This window comes from Misgurnus anguillicaudatus, chromosome 15 (genome assembly GCF_027580225.2).
Source record: "Misgurnus anguillicaudatus chromosome 15, ASM2758022v2, whole genome shotgun sequence".
NCBI classification, from domain to species: Eukaryota; Metazoa; Chordata; class Actinopteri; order Cypriniformes; family Cobitidae; genus Misgurnus; species Misgurnus anguillicaudatus.
The window spans coordinates 22162767-22186105 of NC_073351.2; the positions used below are offsets into that span (position 1 = coordinate 22162767).

General features: G+C 37.7%; 1 protein-coding gene across 1 annotated transcript; it reads left to right on the top strand.

Annotated features, from left to right (window-relative positions):
* The first annotated feature begins 449 nt into the window (after positions 1-449).
* mbtps1 (membrane-bound transcription factor peptidase, site 1) lies at positions 450-19683 on the top strand. The gene is made up of 23 exons (XM_055173623.2): positions 450-624; positions 2481-2982; positions 6791-7048; positions 10657-10875; positions 10967-11077; positions 11178-11287; positions 11367-11483; positions 11584-11651; positions 11743-11845; positions 13132-13283; positions 13655-13816; positions 14026-14170; positions 14273-14461; positions 14609-14781; positions 14880-14995; positions 15120-15276; positions 17090-17214; positions 17981-18058; positions 18161-18301; positions 18376-18507; positions 18582-18708; positions 18811-18941; positions 19024-19683. The coding sequence occupies exons 2-23, from the start codon at positions 2751-2753 to the stop codon at positions 19236-19238; spliced, it is 3261 nt and encodes a 1086-aa protein (XP_055029598.1). The 5' UTR covers positions 450-624; positions 2481-2750; the 3' UTR covers positions 19239-19683.
* The last annotated feature ends 3656 nt before the right edge of the window (positions 19684-23339 follow it).

The following is a 23339-nucleotide window of genomic DNA, read 5'->3' on the forward strand; positions in this document are numbered from 1 at the left end:
TTTTAATATTTGCCTATACATTTTTTTTATATATCAGAATAACCTAAATTCTTACTGACTAAAGCTATTGTCTATTATTGTGTTCAAAACTATTGTCTCTTGTTGTTGACCTTTAGAGGTAATAGATGGCCAAATTCCAACACTGAAATGTTTTTTATTTTATGGTAAGCATGTCTTTCTTGTCACCCAGTACAAAGATGAGCTGAAAAAAATCAAACTGTGATAAACATGAAGTGGTTATATTTAATAGTTTCTATATTTATTGTTTAGCTATTTATGAGTAAATGGAGCCTTAAATTTGCTTATTAAATGAATCTGTTGTTCCTACCTATCATGACCAATCACATACAAGCGTAAAGCCAAGGGCGTCTCCCGATTGGCTTAAACGCTAATCCCGCCCTACCGGAGTCGTGACACATCGATCGATGATTGGCTACTGATTGTTTTGTTTAATACCAGTTTCTCACATTACAGCTCTTGAAGCAAATGGGTTAAAGCTTGTCTGTCTTGCGCCATTAGGATGGAAGAGCGACGCGTTATTACGTGCAATTCCGATAAATACCGAAGCCGAAATAGGAAGAAAGTCAAACGAGTAGTTAATCATCGTTGTTAAAAGCGTAGAGAGTAAGTATTACGTGCTGTTATTGATAATGTGAGGACTCTTATGCTATGCTAACTGTTAGCCCGTAGCAGGATGGTGGCGAGGCCACATGTTTGTCTGTTTAGCGAGATAAACATTTCTATTAAAAATGTATTACCCTTAGGATTGTGACACGCGAGTTTAGTAAACAAGCATTGTGGCAAAGTTTTTCATGCAGCGCAAAGCCATGCTTTGGTGATAAAGGTAGCAAGGATGCTATCGTTATTGTCATTAGCCAGCAACTCAGCAATGTTTTGTTGAAAGCATGAAATTACCGTTAAATCATTCACGATATAAATATATTGTTGAAAGGAAAGCATCACATTCATGTACTGACTGTTGTCCATCTTTTACCTTCAATACGAGCAGTAACAACTAAATTCAGTACAGAAAGCTTGTCAATCAAACTCTTTGTGCTTTGTATTTAGAAAGTTTGTACTCTGGTCACTGTGTAGTTAGGCATCACGCCAAAATTAAGTCTTGTTTGACCTGTTTGTAGAAAACAAAATTGTTATTTTAATTTACATACACTTTGTTGCTTATAGCAATAGGCCTATTAGACTAAAACATATGTTCCCTAATTTAATCCTGCTTTAACAGCGGTAACGCCAACCTTCGAGTTTTCAGTTTTCTACAAACAAACCCTTACCTTAACCTGACAATAAAATAAACATTGCCTTATAGGCTGCAACTAATGCTTAACCTGTAGGTTTTTTAGTTTGGTTTGCTTTAATACAAGTTATAACTGCGCAAAAATATTGATGTTTTATATAAAAGTTGTATCTTTTACTTGTGGGGTTTTCTTTGAGATGTATTTTGCGACAGTTTGGTGACGTCAGTACAGATCATTTTATTCTCTTAGACCCATTTTGTGTGTAGCTGTATTTAACTGGGATGGTCTGGTTTACACAAAGACCCATATGGTTTGCATTTTGGGGGCTTAACTTTTACTCCAGGATGTCATGTAGGCTAAATTACATAACAGCCCAGTGCTATTTGAGGTAAACCCATCTCTTGTGCGACGACAATTTACAGCCTGGATTTGGGAAATTATCTGGAACTGTGCTTGTGGGTGGGGGACAATATTTTCCACGAAAACATTTAAAGTCATGACATAAGACATCTATAAGCATGTTTTTGGTTTAGTGTGTAACTAATTTAAATATATTAGTGTAATAATCGCTTATTTATTATCCTCTAAGCCAGTGGTTTTCAAATTGGGGGCCGCGAGATGGTGCCAGGGGGGCCCAGTTTTATGACATTTTATGAAATACATTAATTTATCATGAATTCTGTGTAATTAAACCTAAAAAAAATAAGGCTACTAACCAAAAGCACTACTTGTTTGGATAATTTGATGTTTTTTTTCTATTAAAATTTTTTTTCTGAGTTTTAGAACTGTTTTTTGTCACATATTTTCTTTGGGGTGGGCCGAGAAGGATTGCACCATACACAAGGGAAGCTGAAAAGGTTTGAAAACCACTGCTCTAAGCAACCCAGCTTTAGGGCAGTGGTTCTCAAACTTTTTCAGCGTGCGGCCCCCCTTGTGTACGGCACATTCCTTCATGGCCCCCCCAAAGAAAATTTCTGACAAAAAACTGTTCTAAAACTCAACTTTTAATTAAGCAAAACATATTGAATGATAAAAAGTAGTGCTGTTGGTTAGTAGCTTTATTTTTTTTTAGGTTTAATTGCACAGAATTCATGATAAATTAATTTACTTTATAAAATGTCATAAAACTGAATTGATATGGTTGTAACATCAAATGTACTGACTGAATGAGGGACTTTTCATATTCATGTTTTTCAAATTCCAAGCTATTGTCTTGTATGCCTACAGGAAGAAGAGACACACCTTGTCATTGTAAAGAAGCCCATCACCAGATCACCCCCCCAACCTCCACCACATCTACTGTATCAAAGTGAAGATGGCCCATCTCCTTTTTCTCCTGCTGCCACACTGATCACCTCCACTGGAACACAAACACACAATGGAGAGGAAACGGAGAAAGAAATGAAAGCTCAAGCCATGTGTTATTCAGGCTTCTCTGTGTTCTGGACTTAACCTAATTCAAAACTTCAAATTACACTTTGTTACCTTTAAGAAGAAATGCATCTTTGGATGGGTGATGAACAGAAACGGAGCACAGGGGCCATGAGCCTGTGGCTGTGCTTGGTTGTGGCCTTATTAGTGGGTCAGTTGTCTCTGGTGGGCACAGAGGAGAAGAGTGGACCTTTTTCCACTCCCTTTCATCCGTCCCTGAATTCCGATACACTCTTGAGCCCAAACTGCTCGGAGCTCACTGTAAAACTGGACTTTTCTACCAAAGTGGTCAAGCATGGTAAGTGAATGCCGTTCATTGAACAGAATGCTTGTTTGGGTTATCTAACATTGTGAAGCAGCCAGTAAGGAGAGATGTGTGATTTTTGCCTGATACAATCAAACAAATTATTGTTGTTGTTTTTAAAAGTCGAAGTTATTTGTCTTGCTCCTGGATTGCCTAGATTTTTATATTTATTAAAATAATGAATTTAAAGAAATTTCAAGTCAAGTAGCTTTGTCATAAGTCAAAAAAATTCAAGAACAACAAATACCACACATACACTATAATAAAATACTAGCCTATAATTATAATGTATATAATAATGTTAATATATAAAATTCACATTATTATATTTTATATATATAATATAGAATCTATAGATAAAGAAAATATTATAAAAGTATATTATACATTATTATAGCCTAGTTATTTTTTCTACACGTATAAAGAAGATTATCTTCATGTTTTCTTCCTAATTTTTTAAATATCTAGGCTTTAAGCAGACACTTTCATATAATGTAAACGTTATGTAAATATTATAAGAAGCCCAAACTTCAATCACTTGATCTCTTCTGTCCGTTTTATTTTTCAATACATGTAATATTAGCAAATGTCTTTTTTATCGCACCCAATACTTCTGGTTACTCCAGTGGACACATAGCACTGGTTTTTCCCAGCGACATCAAAACAATAAATATAATCATGGATTTCTTTTCAAGCTCTTTTGGTTTGGTGAATTATTATTATTATTATTATTTTTTTTTATTGAAAATGTAATTTAAATAAAAAAAACTGTGACCAGGTCCAGTATACAGTCTGTGGTTCTGAGTTCAGAAAGAATGCTTATAAACATCTATACACATGATGGTTTATTCTCCATTTTGGTACTATAACTTTTTTTATTGTGTCTGTGTGAGTATTTTGTAACAAAAGAAAGATTTATAGATTTGCAATCACTTTATAATATCGTAAGGTTTAAAAACAGAGACTCTTGGTTTGAGTTTGCAACCTCAAGGAGAACGCCAAATTCCCCAGAGACAATTATGTTCAAATTTTAATAAATTATATTGAAGTGCATGATTTAGTGCCCCAATTTAGTTTTTATTGTTGATAATGACATTTCATTGCACTGCGCTATCGGCTCATTTATGGTGATGATTGTGGGTTTATAGCAGCTGTTGCCCTGTCCTGTGTACTTTAGGGCAAGACAAAACGTGAGAGTTGCCTGTAGGTCAAACAGTCTTTCTCTGTCTGCTGGTGTAATGTACTTCACTATAATGCAGCTCTTGTCAGCAGGCCGTCCATTCATTGGCTAGAATATGCCCTCTGATCTGATTTTCTGTGTGTGTTCACTGGCGGCTGGCCCAGGGTGTTGGTAATGCATTCCTAAGACCTCGTCTGAGTCCACTGTTGTTTTCGGGGGCCCATATTTCATTACATTGGGTGTGGTTTTTGTGTGGGTATATAAGACCAGAACATAACGCAAGATTTATAGTGCCCTGATTACTGATCTTTATATGCGCACTTTGTGCCAACAGTTTTATGTTTATTTCATTCCGGTTTCCTTCACCCATAGCTATGAATTGTGGGATTGTCAAGATCACTTTGCAATAATAGTTTAGTTTGTGGTAATTAATTCACACACCATAGCTTGTGCCTGATTTAGCTGGTTTCTATTAAATAACCAATTAATTTGCACCCAAACATTATGGTCTGAGTAAATGAGTAACAAACTAATAAACAAGCATCATGCTAAATCACGTTAGCATCACTGTAACATTTTGTGTCTCGACTTTTGCTATGGCAAGCACCACTCACACACTTTTTTTTTCTGAAAATGTACCTATTTAGTTTGCACTTTCTTATTTTCATTTAACACCTTTTTTTTGTACCTGCTGCCCCTGAGCAGGCCTGCAACCCACTTCTGTTCCTAAATCATAATGTAGTGTGTATCATGTTTTGCATTTTCCACAGTAGACCTACTTTTCTAACCTAAGGGTATGTTTTCAAGACATTGACTATGTTTACATGTACACCAAATATGCGATTATTTCCAATAATCAGAGTAGGGATGCATAATGATTAATTGCAATTAATCTGTAGCCGAATAAAAGTTCATAAATCATATATGTGTGTGAACTGTGCATAATGACTTTGTATAGATATGTGCACACGCATGTATATATTTAAGAAATGTTTACATGTGCATATACATTTGTATATTTATGTATAATTTATATAAATATAAATACGTAATATATATTTTTTTCTTTAAAAATACATGCATATGTGCATATTTATATATGGGTGATTCTCACGAAAACTTGGTTTTAAAAATATCAAGCATGAAAATGTCAAAATTGCTTAAATTTACTTTTTTCCTACCAGACATTGAAAAACAAAGTCTGGAGTAAATGGGAACATTAATTTAAAAACTTTTACTTATCATTTAACACTTTCTGTAACATAATTTTAAAAATTAGTCCTAAAAAATCTCATTACCGCAACAGTCAGAAAACATCAACACTGACATATTTTCAAAATGACATGACAAACCTGAAAGAACATAATTTGGAGATTCTGCACATGCATTTAAAATCAAAGTATTATGCTTCTATTAATTAAATTAACATTTAATAAGCATCTGTTGCGGTAATGATAATCAAAATGTCGTGTAAGACAATATTTCAAATTAACTGTAAAAAATGATCTTACCTGGTAGCCATCTTGAAGTAACTGGTCCATGTGCTTAGTCACTCAAAATCAAACTTTATTAAAATTCTGTATGTGTGCTTAAACTGTTCTCAAAAAGTGTTGCGTAGGATGAGAACATCAGGCGTGGACACATCATTTTCCTAATTTTTCTTCATTATTATTATACATGAATATTCAGTAAATATTTTTTCTGTCATCTAAAGTAGTCTAGCAAAACATCCACTTATTTTTTTTCTTAATATTTTTTTGTTAATTTGATTAAATTACAACATAACGCATGTTCAAACACAGCCGGACACATTGCGGTAATGAGAATTTCAGCAGAAAATGAGATAAAATTTGTTGAAATCACACATTGTGCAAGGTGGAACACAGTATTGTGTTAATTCTGATGCTTTTTAATGTTACTATATTACACATTTTAAAGCTAAAATCATGAGTGCCGTGGTGTTTCAATGGTTTCGTGAGAATCACCCATATAAATAATTATTATACACAGTTCACACACATATATGATGTAAACAAAAACTTTTATTCTGCTATAGATTAATCGTTATGCATCCCTAAATCAGAGTAAGGACTTAATCTAGTTGTAGTAATAGTTACATGATTTGAGGTAACTTCTTCATTCCTGTTTACATTGATTTAATTTTCTGATTATTTGCTAATGTTTTTGCTTATTATTCACACACAGCCCAATGCAAAGCACAAATGATGAACTCACATATACTGTCTACTGTTTTAATTTACTTGCAGTAAATGACAAACGAATAACGAATTTGCGCTTAAGATGTGCGGCAACAATGCGCATGCACTTCAGTTAGTGCGATAAAGATGCAATTAAACTGTTTAAAAGACAAGTTCGGTATTTTAGGCAATTTTATCATGAAAACGTTGCATAGTCCCAATCAATTAATTTGTAGTGCAGTCCTATTTCAAGTTTGTTGCATTATAAATTGTATAAACTCGTGTAGCGTAAGAAATGGGTGTTCCTCACTCTCCCGACAAGCTTGTAATGCAAGATTGTTTGCTTTTTGAATTATTGAGTTGGCACCAAATAAATGCATGTATTTCCTGTCTGATTGTTTTTATTGTTTTGTCTTTTCTCTAGAGTACATTGTTGCATTTAACGGTTACTTCACTGCCAAGGCTCGCAGACACTTCATCAGCAGCGCCCTGCGAGACATGAATGCAGTGAACTGGCGCATTGTGCAGCGGGACAATCCTGCCAGCGATTACCCCAGCGACTTTGAGGTGGTGGAGATACGGCAGGATGCCCGCAGCAGCCTGCTTACCCTGCAGGATCACCCTTACATCAAGAGAGTGACGCCACAGCGCATGGTTCTCCGCAGCCTTAAACTAACTGACTGTAAGTAGTGCTGTGCTCTCATAACACTTACATTCAGTACATGGGTATCCTCTGTATAATACTCTTCCATACTCGAGCAGTAAGATTGTTAGACATAGCATGAAACTTGGGGACTGTAACCTCCTTAGCTGTAAGTATATTCCTTAATTTCCTTATAATAGCACAGCCTTGAGTTCCTTATTGTTATGGTTAGGACATAATAAAAAAACACACAAAGTGCTTCTGACATGTTTTCCTTGTAAATTAGCATTTTTATCAGACTCTTAATGGATTTTGCCAACTTGAACCCTTCAGGCAGCTGTCGTGCGAGTTTGTGGTAATAAATTTTACCTTCCTGAGATCTTCTTGTTTACTGTAGGGAAGGGATGATGTCCGCATCAGTGGGGAGTGAATTGAGTTAGAAGTGTTTATATACTGCATGTGGTGGAGGAAATGGCTCTCAGAAGAGTATGAGGTGAAAAATGGCTGTGTTTTTGCTCCATGAGTTCCCCACTGCTAGACTGAAAAAGAAATCTCACCTCCTTGCAAGTCCACTGTCAGTGTGGAGAGACTACTGAAGAGTGATAACTGTTTACCAGAGCTCTGATCTTGTAAAATAATGGCACTTTTTCATTGTATAGTACCCCACGGTTTAGGTCTGGTCAGCTCACCTCACTTTGGCTTGGTTAGCTTTTCCATCGAGTTTAGTGACACTTCGGAGTGGGAGGGATTATAGACGTGATGTTATATTTGCGCTGCCTATTGCTGTGAGATCAAGTGAGAGCGTTGTTGGAATGATATGCATCCTCATAGATTCATTTTTCTCAGTCCAACACAAAATTAAAATTGACCACCACAAATAGATGTTTGCACATCACGTCTCACATGACAGTCGACGTGCTCTGCTGAGCCTCATTTAAGTTGCATTTAAGCATATACACACCTAAAGGATTATTAGGAACACATGTTCAATTTCTCATTAATGCAATTATCTAATCAATCAATCACATGGCAGTTGCTTCAATGCATTTAGGGATGTGGTCCTGGTCAAGACAATCTCCTGAACTCCAAACTGAATGTCAGAATGGGAAAGAGAGGTGATTTAAGCAATTTTAAGCGTGGCATGGTTGTTGGTGCCAGACGGGCCGGTCTGAGTATTTCACAATTTGCTCAGTTACTGGGATTTTCACGCACAACCATTTCTAGGGCTTACAAAGAAGGGTGTGAAAAGGGAAAAACATGCAGTATGTGGCAGTCCTGTGGGTGAAAATGCCTTGTTGATGCTAGAGGTCAGAGGAGAATGGGCCAACTGATTCAAGCTGATTGAAGAGCGACTTTGACTGAAATAACCACTTGTTACAACCGAGGTATGCAGCAAAGCATTTGTGAAGCCACAACACGCACAACCTTGAGGCGGATGGGCTACAACAGCAGAAGACCCCACCGGGTACCTCTCATCTCCACTACAAATAGGAAAAAGAGGCTACAATTTGCACAAGCTCGCCAAAATTGGACAGTTGAAGACTGGAAAAATGTTGCCTGGTCTGATGAGTCTCGATTTCTGTTGAGACATTCAGATGGTAGAGTCAGAATTTGGCGTAAACAGAATGAGAACATGGATCCATCATGCCTTGTTTCCACTGTGCAGGCTGGTGTTGGTGGTGTGATGATGTGGGGGATGTTTTCTCTGCACACTTTAGGCCCCTTAGTGCCAATTGGGCATCATTTTAATGCCACATCCTACCTGAGCATTGTTTCTGACCATGTCCATTCCTTTTATGACCACCATGTACCCATCCTCTGATGGCTACTTCCAGCAGGATAATGCACCATGTCACAAAGCTTGTTTCATTTTAAATTGGTTTCTTGAACATGACAATGAGTTCACTGTTAAAAAATGGCCCCCAAAGTCACCAGATCTCAACCCAATAGAGCATCTTTGTGATGTGGTGGAACGGGTGCTTCGTGCCCTGGATGTGCATCCCACAAATCTCCATCAACTGCAAGATGCTATCCTATCAATATGGACCAACTTTTCTATAGAATGCTTTTAGCACCTTGTTGAATCAATGCCATGTAGAATTAAGGCAGTTCTGAAGGCGAAAGGGGGTCAAACACAGTATTAGTATGGTTTTCCTAATAATCCTTTAGGTGAGTGTTTTCACGTCATGTTTTGGTATCAGCTTTGGCCGCTTGGAACTGAGGTGGTACTAAAAAAAAGTATCAGGTACTACGTACTGCACCCAGTGGAAACGCTGCCAAAAGTAAGCTGACCCGACCCAAACCGTGGGATATTACGCAATGGAAAAGCACCATAACACAACCACTTCCTTTCTGTTCACATCTTCATTTCTAAAATACTACACAAGCTCCACTGCTTCTGTATAATACTTCTGTAACAACCCCTTAACATTTAGTTTATCTCCCGACGCTATCAACAAAAACAAATCAATGCGTAATCGGTTGCAAATATTAATCTTTATATACAAAATGATGCCACACGTGTTCCTGTAGCTCAGTTAGTTGAGCATTGCATTAGCACGATCCCAGGGACACACACTGATAAAATGTATACCTTAAAGTCGCTTTGGATTAAAGCATTTAAGTGAAGTAGATATCAAACTTTCTTTGCACCACATCTTAGGGAAAGATACCAACTAAAGGGATACTCCAGCCAAACAAAGACAAACTGCTTCGTCTTCCGTTTTTGCAGTTATTCAAGGGGCCAGTAAATATGCTAATAAAGGTTTTGATGCGTCATATGTTTTACTATTATCTATTTTTAGTATTTGGTTATAAAGTACTCTGACAAAATTATGTACACGTATAATCAAGTGGATTCAAATGCAGATTTAGCTGGCATTTTGATGAATTTTATGATTTTAAGCGTAAAAATGGTGGGTGGCATGATGTTATATACTGTGTGTAGAAATATGTCATCTGATAGAGATTAAAGTCACCAAATATTAAAAAAATCTAATGTTTTATTTTATTTTATTAATTTTTTTAATTTTTTAATATTGCAACTTACTTTTCATGTCACTTTAAAGAGTAACTAAACCCTAATCCAACTTTTTTTAGTTAATGATCTGTAAGAATGATCCTTTTATTAGTGCTGTTCATTGATTTTAGTAAGTTTTTGGACATTTGGATATAAAGTGTTTCAATACTACAATATATGGTGTAAAAACGTCTGAGTGCTGCCCTCTTCAGGTTGAACGGTGGCTACTGCAGTTGAATTTTCCTATTGGATGTTGGGTCCAAAAAATGACTCGTGACGTAAGCAGGTTCAAGCTCACCACGCCCTTGTTACGATCTCACCACACACTTGGTACAAGCTTAGTTCGTCCCCTGTATCTCTGTTGGGATCTGCCCACTTTTCTTGCATTTTTCAAATTTTGCCAGTGGGTGGAGTCAGGCTCTGACCAGGGGTTTAGTTACGCTTTAAGTGATACATTTATGTTGCAGTATATCCATGTATGTGCAAAATAATAAGTCTTGCTTTCTAAACTGTTATACATTTGTTTTCAATATAAAGTACATTTCATCTGTGATAAAGTTGCGGGTCACATTGTCTATGTCTATATTGAACTGTACGCTCTTTCTCAATCCATTTCTTTTGTTTTCAGCGGGCACTGATGGTGGATCCCCGTGCAATGACACGCGCTGGGTGCAGAAGTGGCAGTCATGGCAATCATCAAGGCCACTCAGGAGGACCAGTCTATCTTTGAGCTCTGGCTTCTGGCATGCCACAGGCAGACACTCCAGTCGCCGTCTTCTGCGGGCAATCCCCAGGCACGTCGCCCTGATACTGCAGGCAGATGTGCTTTGGGAAATGGGACACACTGGTACGTTTGCCTGTGGACTGGTATCGTAATGTTGTTGTTGTGGTATGGTAGATCAGGATGTCACACACATATTTTTTGTGATCTTATACAGGCTCTGGAGTAAAAGTTGCAGTATTTGACACTGGGTTGAGTGAGAAGCACCCTCACTTTAAGAATGTTAAGGAAAGAACCAACTGGACCAATGAGAAAACACTGGATGATGGTAGGGCGTCATGTCAGTTTATGCATGTACAGTTTTTCGTTGAGCTTTCACGAATCATCTTTGTTTATCTTATCTTTGTCTCTTTGACATTTTTCTTCAGGGTTGGGTCACGGTACCTTTGTTGCTGGGGTTATTGCCAGTATGAGAGAATGCCAGGGCTTTGCTCCTGATTCTGAGCTGCATATCTTCAGGGTTTTCACCAATAACCAGGTACTATTCAAACTGGTTGTGTTCAATATAGTTCAATACGATTTAGATAGTTATGTGAATACCTTCTGTTTTCTTGTAGGTGTCTTATACCTCCTGGTTCTTGGATGCCTTCAACTATGCCATCCTGAAGAAGATCGATGTCTTAAACCTCAGTATAGGGGGACCAGACTTCATGGACCATCCGTTTGTTGATAAGGTAGACGGACAAAAAGAAAGCAAATGAAATCTGGGAGAAATTACGGCTAATGCTTACTATTACGTGGTAGAGCTTAACTCTCCTGTCTGTGTTTAACAAGGTTTGGGAGCTCACGGCCAACAAGGTGATTATGGTGTCTGCTATTGGCAATGATGGTCCATTGTACGGGTAAGTGCATCAGCCCAAGGACAAGTTCAAATGCATTTGACCAGTAGTCCTTACAGTTGATTCGATTTATTTGTTGTAATGTGCCTTCCAGGACCCTGAACAATCCAGCGGATCAGATGGATGTTATCGGTGTGGGAGGGATTGATTTTGAGGACAACATTGCCAGGTTCTCATCTCGCGGCATGACTACATGGGTGCGTTTACATCTTTTCTGCGCAGCTACCTTGAGGCTTGTTAAAACGTGCCTGCACACTTCGATAAGATCTAGAAAGACAGACATCTCCTGTCTGCTTAAACAAAGCTGGGGTTTTCATGGTTTCCTCGCCTCTAGGAAATTAAAGAGGTTTATAAACACTTCAAAGGGCTCTTTTATAGTGCTTTATTGCACCTTTAAAGGGGACATGTCACAAAAAAAATTTAAGATGTCAAATAAATCTTTGGTGTCCCCAGAGCACATATGTGAAGTTTAAGCTTAAAATACCATATAGATAAATTATTATAAAATGTTAATATAGCCACTTTGTAGGTGTGAGCAAAAATGTGCCGTTTTGGGTGTGTCCTTTAAAATGCAAATGAGCGGATGAAATGCAAACACTGATCACAATGATGGTGGTTTGATGCATTTCAAACTCAATTTTTGCTGTCAATTATTATTTTTTTCTCTCTGCACTAAATGGCAATGCTGTGGTTGGATAGTGCAGATTAAAGGGCGGTATTATTATAATAAGATCTCCTTATGACATCATAAGCAGAGCCAAATTTCAATGACCTAATTTTTCACATGCTTGCTAAAAATGGTTTACCAAAGCTAAAGTACTGGGTTGATATTATTCACATTTTCTAGGTTGATAGAAGCACTGGGAACCCAATTACAGCACTTAAACGTGAAAAATGTCAGATTTTCATGCCATGGCCCCTTTAAAGTGTAGTACTGCGAATTTAAGTATAATAAATAAGTAAGGTTCTCATAAGACCAGAATTTAAATAGTGTTTATAATTTAAATTATGAAAATGTAAAAAAAATTATAGATTTTCCTGATTTTTTAGTTCCTAATTGTAATGCCCATGTTATTTTTATCATAAAGTCAGGCAAAAGAAATTCTAGAGATGTGACTTACATAAAAAAAAATGTATAGGTCATGAACAATTCATGAGCTCAGATGCAAAACCCTCTTAAGTGTGTATGACATGTTTTTTGTAAATTAGCATTTTTATCAGGCTCTTATTCTGCCAACAAGCGCTATTTCTGAATTGCCTGAAAGTACTTGGTGAATGTATAATATTCGGTTAATATCTCTCTTTTTGTTGACGAAGGGTGGGATTTAGTGGCGTTTGCATCTGAGCTTCTCAGTTGTCGAATTTTATTTCCATCTGCAGGCACTGAATACATTGCTCTTTCCCACTCATCACACTTTCTGTCAATCTTTCTTGTCGGCTCGGTTTCATCATTGTTTTGACTGGGGTGCTATCTTTTCATCAGGAGTTGCCGGGTGGCTATGGCAGGGTGAAGCCTGACATTGTGACGTACGGCTCTGGTGTGCGTGGCTCTGGATTAAAGGAGGGCTGTCGTTCTCTTTCTGGCACCAGTGTTGCATCACCTGTAGTGGCTGGAGCTGTCACACTGCTGGCCAGGTAAGCGTAAGCATGTAAAACCAAAAACAACTTCCCATAATGCTTTGCATGTGACATTCACAGACATGCAGGATGGTGTTAATTATATTATAGGTGTGTGTAGTGGTGATTTGCATTCATGGGTGTTGTTGTTATTTGTCAAAAAGTCAAGAGCAAAAACTCAATAGATGCCTATTTGAAAAGCACCAAAAAGCTACTTGAACCCATTCACACATTTGGCTTTGTGGCCTCTGACACACCATATGTCAGGCCCTTTTTTCAGTTAATAACAATCCCCTTTATCAAACAGGATAACATCATATTACCTGAAACATATGTGACGATCTGTGTCATGCTTTTTTTTAAACTAACTTTGTTTAAATGTCTTCTAGCACTGTATTGAACAGAGAGTTGATAAACCCAGCCAGTATGAAGCAGGCACTGATCGCATCAGCTCGCAGACTGCCGGGTGTCAACATGTTTGAACAAGGCCATGGCAAACTTGATCTGCTCAAAGCCTACCAGATCCTAAACAGCTATAAGCCGCAAGCCAGGTATTTTTCCACACAATTTCTTAACTAGCATTCTGCTCACGTAGTGTAAACGCTCATTTCCATATTCATGTATGCTAACATGGTCCATTAAAATGTAGCTAGCGCCTCTGTTGCACCTTGATAAACAGCCTGATTATGGAAGCAATTTAACCCAGTTCAGTGAGGTCATCGTCGTCTCATGAATTTCCGACGTTGTCTTTATTTTTCAGCTTGAGCCCCAGCTACATAGATCTGACCGAGTGCCCGTACATGTGGCCCTACTGTTCACAACCCATTTACTACGGCGGCATGCCAACTATTGTCAACGTGACCATTCTTAATGGTATGGGCGTGACTGGAAGGATTGTAGACAAGGTGGGAAATAATAAAAACTAAATCTTACTCACCAGTGCTGTTTTATAGACTTTTATAGTATTGTTTTAAGACATCTATGTAACTTTTTTTTGCTTCGACAAGCCCATCTGGCAGCCATACCTTCCTCAGAATGGGGATTATATTGACGTGGCAGTATCTTACTCACCTGTGCTCTGGCCCTGGGCCGGATACCTGGCTGTCTCTATATCTGTGGCCAAGAAAGCTGCATCATGGGAAGGAATCGCTCAGGGTCACGTCATGGTCACGGTGGCCTCGCCAGCAGAGAATGATGTGAGTAACCAAACGAAGGTTTTTGTCTGTACAGTGAGTATAAGATCTCAGTAATGTGACCTATAGTACATTGGTGATATTTTGGCAGATCATGCTCTTCTAAGAGCTCCAGGCAGTTTAATTAAACCTGATGTTGTGTCTGTGTAGTCAGCTATAGGTGGTGAGATGACCTCCACGGTGAAGCTACCAGTGAAAGTGAAAATCGTCCCAACTCCCCCACGTAGTAAAAGGATTCTGTGGGATCAGTACCATAACCTGCGCTACCCACCTGGCTATTTCCCTAGAGACAACCTGCGCATGAAAAATGATCCTCTTGACTGGTGAGCCACAAAAATAGCTTGGGTCACCATTTAAAATTATTTGGTCCCATTTTCTGTTGTAATGATGTTGATGACATTGCTTTTCTATTGTTTCTAAGGAATGGTGATCATATTCACACCAACTTTAGAGACATGTATCAGCATCTTCGGAGCATGGGTTACTTTATCGAGGTCTTGGGGGCACCGATCACATGCTTTGATGCCAGTCAGTACGGTAGGTGTTCATCCATTGTAGGTTCTGTTCGTAGTTTTATTGAAAACCTCTCCTAATGAAAATGATTTTTCTTTCAGAGATGTAGTAATACAGTTAAACTTATAGACCTGTGTGTTTTTTTTAGGGACCTTGCTGATGGTGGACAGCGAGGAAGAGTATTTCCCAGAGGAGATCACCAAGTTGAGAAGAGACATAGAAAATGGGCTGTCTCTCATTGTCTTCAGTGACTGGTACAATACATCAGTCATGAGAAAAGTCAAGTTTTATGATGAGAACACCAGGTACTGAACACCACAGTCACTTAATATTATTATTAAATGTTATTAAAATATTATTACAATGTGATATACATGAATGTAATGTACAATTCTGTCTAAAACCTGTCAATATTACTTACTTTGTGTGTTCCACTTATACTTCAATGTCAACTTGCACTCAAGTTGGCATGGACATAGAAAAGCAAAACTTATTTTTTGTTATCACAGCGTGATTTGACAATGTTCCAAAGATCATATGTGCTTGAATTCAAGCAAAACATTTGTGACCCTGTCTTTGAAATTCAGGCTTAAAGGAATATTCCATTTTCTTAAAAGAAAAATCCAGATAATTTACTCACCACCATGTCATCCAAAATGTTGATGTCTTTCTTTGTTCAGTCGAGAAGAAATTGTTTTTTTTTTTGTTGAGGAAAACATTGCAGGATTTTTCTCATTTTAATGGATAATAGAGCCCAACATTTAATACTTAACTCAACACTTAACAGTTTTTTTCAACGGAGTTTCAAAGGACTATAAACAATCTCAAACGAGGCATAAGGGTCTTATCTAGTGAAACGATTGTCATTTTTGACAAAAAAAATAAAAAAGATGCTCTTTAAAACCACAACTTTTCGTCTAGGTCCGGTCCAGCGTGACCTAACGTAAATGCGTAGTGACGTAGGGAGGTCACGTGTTACATATATAAAATGCACATTTGCGGACCATTGTAAACAATAAACTGACACAAAGACATTATAAGTATCAGTTGACAACAACGTAGGAACGGTCCTCTTTCAACACACTTGTAAACACTGGGGCAGAGTTTCACGTTCGTCCTCTGTGACCTCTTGACGTCATGACGTATTGCGTGGGGTCACGCTGACGCATCACGACCGGATCTAGACGAAAAGTTGTGGTTTGAAAGAGCATATTTTTAAATTTTCTTGTCAGGGATGACAGTTGTTTCGCTGGATGGGACTCTTGTGTCTCGTTTGGGATCGTTTATAGTCCTTTGAAACTCCGTTGAAAAAACTGTTAAGTGTTGAGTTAAGTATTAAAAGTTGGGCTCTATTAAAGTCCATTAAAATGAGAAAAATCCTCCAATGTTTTCCTCAAAAAACATAATTTCTTCTCGACTGAACAAAGAAAGACATCAACATTTTGGATGATGGTGGTGAGTAAATTATCTGGGTTTTTCTTTTAAGAAAATAGACTATTCCTTTAAGTCTAAAAAAACTATGATAGTAAAAGCATTAAAGTTTGATTTTACTTAAAATTAAATTACACTTTAATTTCAATATCTGACATGACCTTACTTAAAGATATCAAGGTTATATTTTCACAGTATGTACCTTGCATAATATTGGCTGATTTTATGTAGAAAACAGACTTTAGCTGGTTTTCACAAACAGGGTCACATTTTGCAAATTTTACATGGTCAGTGTCACAAATTTGTTTACATTTAAATAGTGAACAACAAATATGAGAAAGATTTGGTAATTTTCCACTGTTTCATTGTGGTCTTAGAATTTTGGACCCTGTTGAGATGAGAAAATAGCTTGTGATATTGCAAAAACAGTTAGCAATTCAATAAATTGACTGCCTCCCTAATTGCCCCAGTAATGAATTGTATGCATGCGTCTAATTTTCCAATTACCATCTGTTTTTCCTGTCCTAATTTGAATGAAAGCGTGCTTCCCATTAGAGTATTTTAAGCGTTCGGTTTCATTTAGTGCATCTGACAAGTACTTTTCAAATGGCGTTAGTAGTCTCCTATTCGAGGCAAACATATTTTGTTTATTAAATGAAGTAAAATGTTGAAACGTTGCATTTACAGACAATGGTGGATGCCGGACACAGGGGGCGCTAATGTACCAGCCTTGAATGATCTGATCTCTGTCTGGGGTATGGCCTTTAGTGATGGACTATATGAGGGAGACTTCACAATGGCAGATCATGACATGTAGGATGATTTCTCATTTTTTTTGTTGCTTTATATACTTGCACAAATATATCTTCTGTTATATCTATAGGTTATTAGTAGAGATGCAGAGAGATTTTTACACAGATACCGATAGTGATTATTTAGGCTGATATCTGCTGGTACCGATAGTTTGGTGGTTATTAAATTCTGTGATTACATTTTCTGAATGTTATTTATTTATATAAGGACAATTAATATTGAACATTAAATTAATTAATTGTTTTACATATTCTGTACACACAAATTCAGCACCTCGTGAATGTGTTAGCATTTAGCCTTGCCCCATTCATTCCTATGGCTCCAAACAAGGATGAATTTAGAAGCCACCAAACACTTCCATGTTTTTTCCTATTTAAGGACATGAGTAGTTACACAAGTAAGTATGGTGGCACAAAACAAAACTTTAGTTTGGAGCCATAGGAATGGATGGGGCTGGGCTACATGCTAGCGCATTCAGGAGGCGCTGTACAAAGATTAGAGGTGCACGCATTGAAAAAGGATAGGGATGTATTGATTTGTCTGAGTTGAGATAAGAACATAGTAAAATATTGAAAAAACTGTGGTGTTTTCCTTTAGTTGATAGGATATATTGTCCATGATTATCAGCTGTTTTAAACTATTAGACTATTTATCGACCCTTAACGATTATTGGGCGAAATATCAGTGCATTTCTAGTATAGATATACAGTAAAACAGGCTTATTGTAAACGAGTTTTTCATATACACTGTCTCTTTGCTTTTTAGTGTATTATGCTTCTGGATGCAGCATTGCCCGTTTTCCAGAGGATGGGATTGTTATTGCTCAGACCTTAAAGGATCAAGGTACACACATCACCTCATTGCTGTATCCATGGAGACCGACTAAAAGCGCTCTCTGTTTCTTCATCCTCTTGTTATTGTTATCTGACATCCTCAAATTTCTAGGACTGGAGGTCTTGAAACAAGAGACGGCAGTGGTGGACAACGTGCCTGTGCTTGGACTGTACCAAACACCCAGTGAGGGAGGGGGGCGCATAGCACTCTATGGAGACTCCAACTGTATTGACGACAGTCATAGACAGAAAGGTTTGTTTATTTCATATAAATAACATAATTGCAATGCAATTTACAATGCAGTGTAAAATACTTCCTCTATTTAGACTGTTTTTGGCTGCTGGATGCTCTTCTGCAATACACTTCCTACAGCATGACTCCACCCAGCCTCATCCACTCTAAAAACAGAATGGTGCCCCCTACAGGCAAAGACAGGCCATTACCACAGAGATTAGAAGGTAAGTTATATCTGTCTTTACAGGTATTTATGAAGATGTTCAGAGTCATCATTTGTTTACCTTTACTTCTATAGGTAATCACCTCTACCGTTACTCCAAAGTGCTGGAGGCTCATCTGGGTGACCCTAAGCCACGTCCTCTTCCTGCATGCCCTCATCTGTCTTGGGCTAAACCCCAACCACTTAATGAAACTGCTCCTAGGTCAGTAAACGGAGCTATTCTTAATTACTGTGGTTTGTATAGATATGCATCTAATTTATGGATTATACTGACATTTTGCAATATGTTTGCAAATTTTTTCAGCAATCTGTGGAAGCACCAGAAGCTACTGTCAGTGGACCTGGACAAGGCGGTTTTGCCTTATGTGAGGCCATATCGCCCTCAGGTTCGACCTTTGTCTCCTGGAGAAAGTGAAGCTTGGGACATTCCAGGAGGTGAGGAAAAGATGGATTGTAAAAAGGTCTTTTTACATATTTAACAGTGCGTTGCAGTAATCCATCTTTGTGTTTTTCTCAGGAATAATGCCAGGCCGTTATAATCAAGAAGTTGGCCAGACGATCCCGATGTTTGCATTTCTAGGTGCCATGGTTGTTCTTTCCTTCTTTGTGGTGCAACTAACCAAGTCTAAGAGCAAACCCAAGCGCAGGAAGCCCAGAGTGAAACGTCCACTTTACCTGCAACAACAACAACAACAGCAAACCCTTCACACAGGCCGAACTCCCACAGTATGACTGGCCACATGCCATCTGGACAAACAACAAACAGGGAACAGTCTTCCCTAAAGTGTGCTTGTGGTGATGAGATTGAACTCAGACTTTGCCACCTGGGCCCAGAAAGGGGCTTGGCCTGGACATGAGTATTCCTGTCTTGGTTTTATTCTACACGTACCTTTCAATTCAGTGACCAAATGGAGGAATGTTTCCGTTTTTAATTTATTGATGATGAATTGACTATTGACCCTTGTTTTGTGTCAAATTGGACAACCAAAACCAGCCATCGATTTTTTCCTGATTAACATATTGGACACTTGGCCTTGTTTTTGTATTGTCAAAATGTGTTTTTATATAATGGTTGAGTACATGCATCTTTTGTAAATGGCCATCAAGATTTCAATGTTGTTGATGTGGAGAATCAATGTTTGAAATATATCTTATCCAATATAAAGCAGAAAACCTGTCTCTGTGTTTGTAATGTGGCTGAAATGACAGTCTTCTTGAGATAAGGGTTACAATGACAAAACTACTACAATTTTCATCTTGTATATCTGAGGGATGATTCAGATAAACTGTCAGAGGTTTATATATATAGAATATAGACTCGTTGTGTTTATTTTGCTACTTTCAGTGATGGATGAACCTATTCATCTTTTGTATGCAGAAGATAAATTAAGTTGTCAATGTTTCTGTGGCATGCTGGTTTGACATTGTGCATTTCAGAACTTTATTTTGGATGAGACACATATTTGGCTTGGGTCCATTTCTTTTTCTGTATTCTTTTGTGTTATCTTTAATACCCAAAGAACAAGCATACTAGATGTGATGATATATGTGAATAATACCACATATATATTATATATAAGTATTATAAACCATGTGTGGCGCCCATCTATACAGCTCCTCCTGCAGGCATGAAGTATGCCTACTTCACCACACCCTTTTTACTGGGGGCAGTAAAAGGCGTAGGTCAGAGGAATTTTTTGAATGTATTTTAAGTCACCTTTTTCAACGCGTTTAATTTTGTGCAAAATGCTGTACATGCTTGCAAAACAGGGTTTGACAAAATTAGGTTTAAATCGTAATTTACCCTCTCTGACATTCAATGGGCCCGTCTTAAGTTGTAAATCTCTGTAAAAAATATTTCAGTCTGATTTTGAGGTTATTGGTAGTGACATATCTAAACTCTCTATCTTATGGAGCACATGGGAAATGGTATCTGACAGTGCCATTCCCATCAGGATGTGTTTCCCCTGCTATTATAGACGAATTTAGCAATCAGAGTTCCCATGAGTCCTTGAAATCCTTGGGAGTTTGTGAATCTGGGGGAAAAATTCAAGACCCTAGGAAGTTTTTGCAAAAAGTTTTATGAAGTGCTTGAATCTTCTTATATCTTCTGTATACAAATGTTGATTCATACCAAAATGCTTTTTTGCCTATAGTTGTGTTTGACACATGAAAACGTCTCGGTTACGTATGTAACTGTTGTTCCCTGAGCAGGGAACGAGACGCTGCGTCTTCCTTGCCATACTTCCTGCGTCCCTGTAACGCCATCTTTGGCAATATTTCAGATAGCGATATACTTCCTGGCTCCCGCGTCACCCTGTCTTTGTCGTTAAGCCTCACCATTGGTTGAATTTGATATACACATTCAGACGCACTTAACTCCTGGAGGCGTCCCAAAAGTGTCACCACAGTGACACAGCGCAAGTTCCCTAGAAAGGAAACTGTAACAATGTATCTTTAAAGGTAACATGATGTTACCTTGCTCACTTGAAATGTGTCCCCACATTTATGTCCTTGAATTTGAGGGTATTGGACCTGGAAAGTCCTTGAATTTGAAGTTAACTAAGGTGTGGGATCCCTGAATAGAATAAAGCTTTTTAATCAGAAGCACAGTGGCATGGAGGGTCATTGGTTTGAGTCCTGTCCCAATGTTTCTTTACCTTGTTGAACACAAGGGAACCTTATCTGACAGTAATTTTTAAGCTATCAGGATGTGTGCTATAATGGCAAATTTAGTGATAGAATAAAAAATATAAAGACCCACAACCGTGTTGTAGTGGTTAGCTCTGTTGGCTTAAACATTATTTGCTATCAGGAAATGTTCTCACTGCTACAATGGACAAAATGTAGATATACAGTAGCAGGGTGAATTTTATTTTCGACAGGTTTAAAGTCGAAATTTGTGAACTTTCTGTCTTGTGGAGTACAGAGGGAATGGTATCTGACAGTAACAAGGCAAGGAATATAATAAATCCAATCTTCCAAGCTAAAATAGGAATTGGCAGACTAGTCCATGCCATCATAAACTGAATAGACAGGCAAAAAGAAAGACATTGTTCTTCAACCTCATTCTAAATCCTATCAACCCTATCTGCTAAGCAGTCTTGTAGTAGCCTGTGCTTTCTACCCAAAGCCAGTGTGAAATCGAGTCGACTAACTCCATCAGAGATGATGGTGTCTGGCTAGTCTCTAAATCTCAGCATTGATCCATTTTTAATGGGAAGGATAGCCTGTTAAAATGTCACCAGTCTCTTTCAGGTGACAAACCTCAGTGGAGGTTAATGACACCAGGAACATGGGAAACAAGTCTGACCAGTTATCTGTGATTAAACGGATTTCCCCAAATCTTGTCATAAAGGTGGTCACATGTCCCACTTGTCACCCATATCTAATAAGTTCCCAGACGTAATTGTGCGTTTTTTCACCAACAGTCCAGACTCAAACGGAGAGCTGATCTGATGTTCAGTGACGGTAAGCTTGCAGCACCAGGCTCCAGATTTATACCCAGTGTCCCGGAAAGCATGCTGTTAATGTGGGTTATCCTGCACACCCCACATGACCCAGTAGTTGTTTAGTTTAATAGTCATGCTTTGGACAAAAACTAAAAGAAGTGAAAATGACACACACATTTCTAACACTGTTTAAAAGAGATTGATATTAATAATAATAATATATATATAGAACTTAATGCAAACTCTATGGATTTTATTTTAAGATAAGTTGTTAAATTAGCATTTTGATTTTGGACTTTGTTAGCATATTAATACAATCTGGCAAGTAATTGGAGAATACATTTTAATAGATATTACACTAAGCTTTCTTTACAGCCTAAGGTCTGAATGGAACTTCCGGTCTCTGTTTGTTTAATGGTCTGACTAGTGGCTAAACTGAAGTTTGAAACAAATACCTTGTCGAATAAGGTATTAAATGATGATAATAAGTATTTTGGTTTCCTAAAGACGAGGGGGGACGCGATCATGGATCACCGCTAAGGATGTTTGGCAGCCGATCTAGTTAACATTGTATACATTAATTTTACACAGTAATGTTAGATGTAGTGTAGTTTTTGATAAGCTTTGGCTAGGATTTGAACGTAATCTACTTATTTATTTTGCTTGTTATCAAATTTAAGCTACTCTAAAAGGACTCTTGTTATTGAATCTTTGTGGAAGTTTACCCGGTAGTTACGTTTGTTTTACGAAAGGCTTTTGTTTACGTTATTATTGCTGAAACCTAGATATGTGTAAAGACTAGATGTCTCGCGCACGCTGCTGGCCAACTGAGTGAAATGTCCGCATTTGGCGGCCAGTGGCGTAACATCAAATGCTCACTCGTAGCATTGTGTTTTAATGATGCATGTACTTTTAAATGACCATAACTTGCTTAATTTTATACTGATTTGGTTTGGTTTGTTATAAACGTCAAAGATGTACCTATGAAACTGGTACTGATGTAACTATTAAACTAAAAAAAATAGTGATGACGTTAGAGATTCCGCCGTAACACATCTAGCCTTTATACATATATGGCTGAAACCGGCAAGAAAGATGCTACGTACATATCTGGGGTATTTTTTACATTTACTGTAGCAACACAATAAAAACGTTAACCATACAAAAACGAAAAGAAACAATATTTAAAAATAATGATTGCATTATTGCATTATTGAAATTAACAATTTACATATCCATTAATGTGATGAGGTTGTGCAAGGTTGTGCAGATTCTTTTAAAGTTCTTTTATTTAATATGAAATAATGTTTAATTTATATATATTTGTGAACATTCTACACAGAAAAGTATAATGTAACAGTGAAGCATACCTAGCTACCAG

What these genes read in the sequence shown, in the direction of transcription:
- mbtps1 (XM_055173623.2), top strand. Translation starts at nt 2,751, where the DNA reads ATGCATCTTTGGATGGGTGATGAACAGAAACGGAGCACAGGGGCCATG. An exon ending in TTTTATGATGAGAACACCAG is followed by an intron (nt 15,277 to 17,089) that starts GTACTGAACACC and finishes TTGCATTTACAG; the next exon opens with ACAATGGTGGATGCCGGACA. An exon ending in CTTAATGAAACTGCTCCTAG is followed by an intron (nt 18,709 to 18,810) that starts GTCAGTAAACGG and finishes AAATTTTTTCAG; the next exon opens with CAATCTGTGGAAGCACCAGA.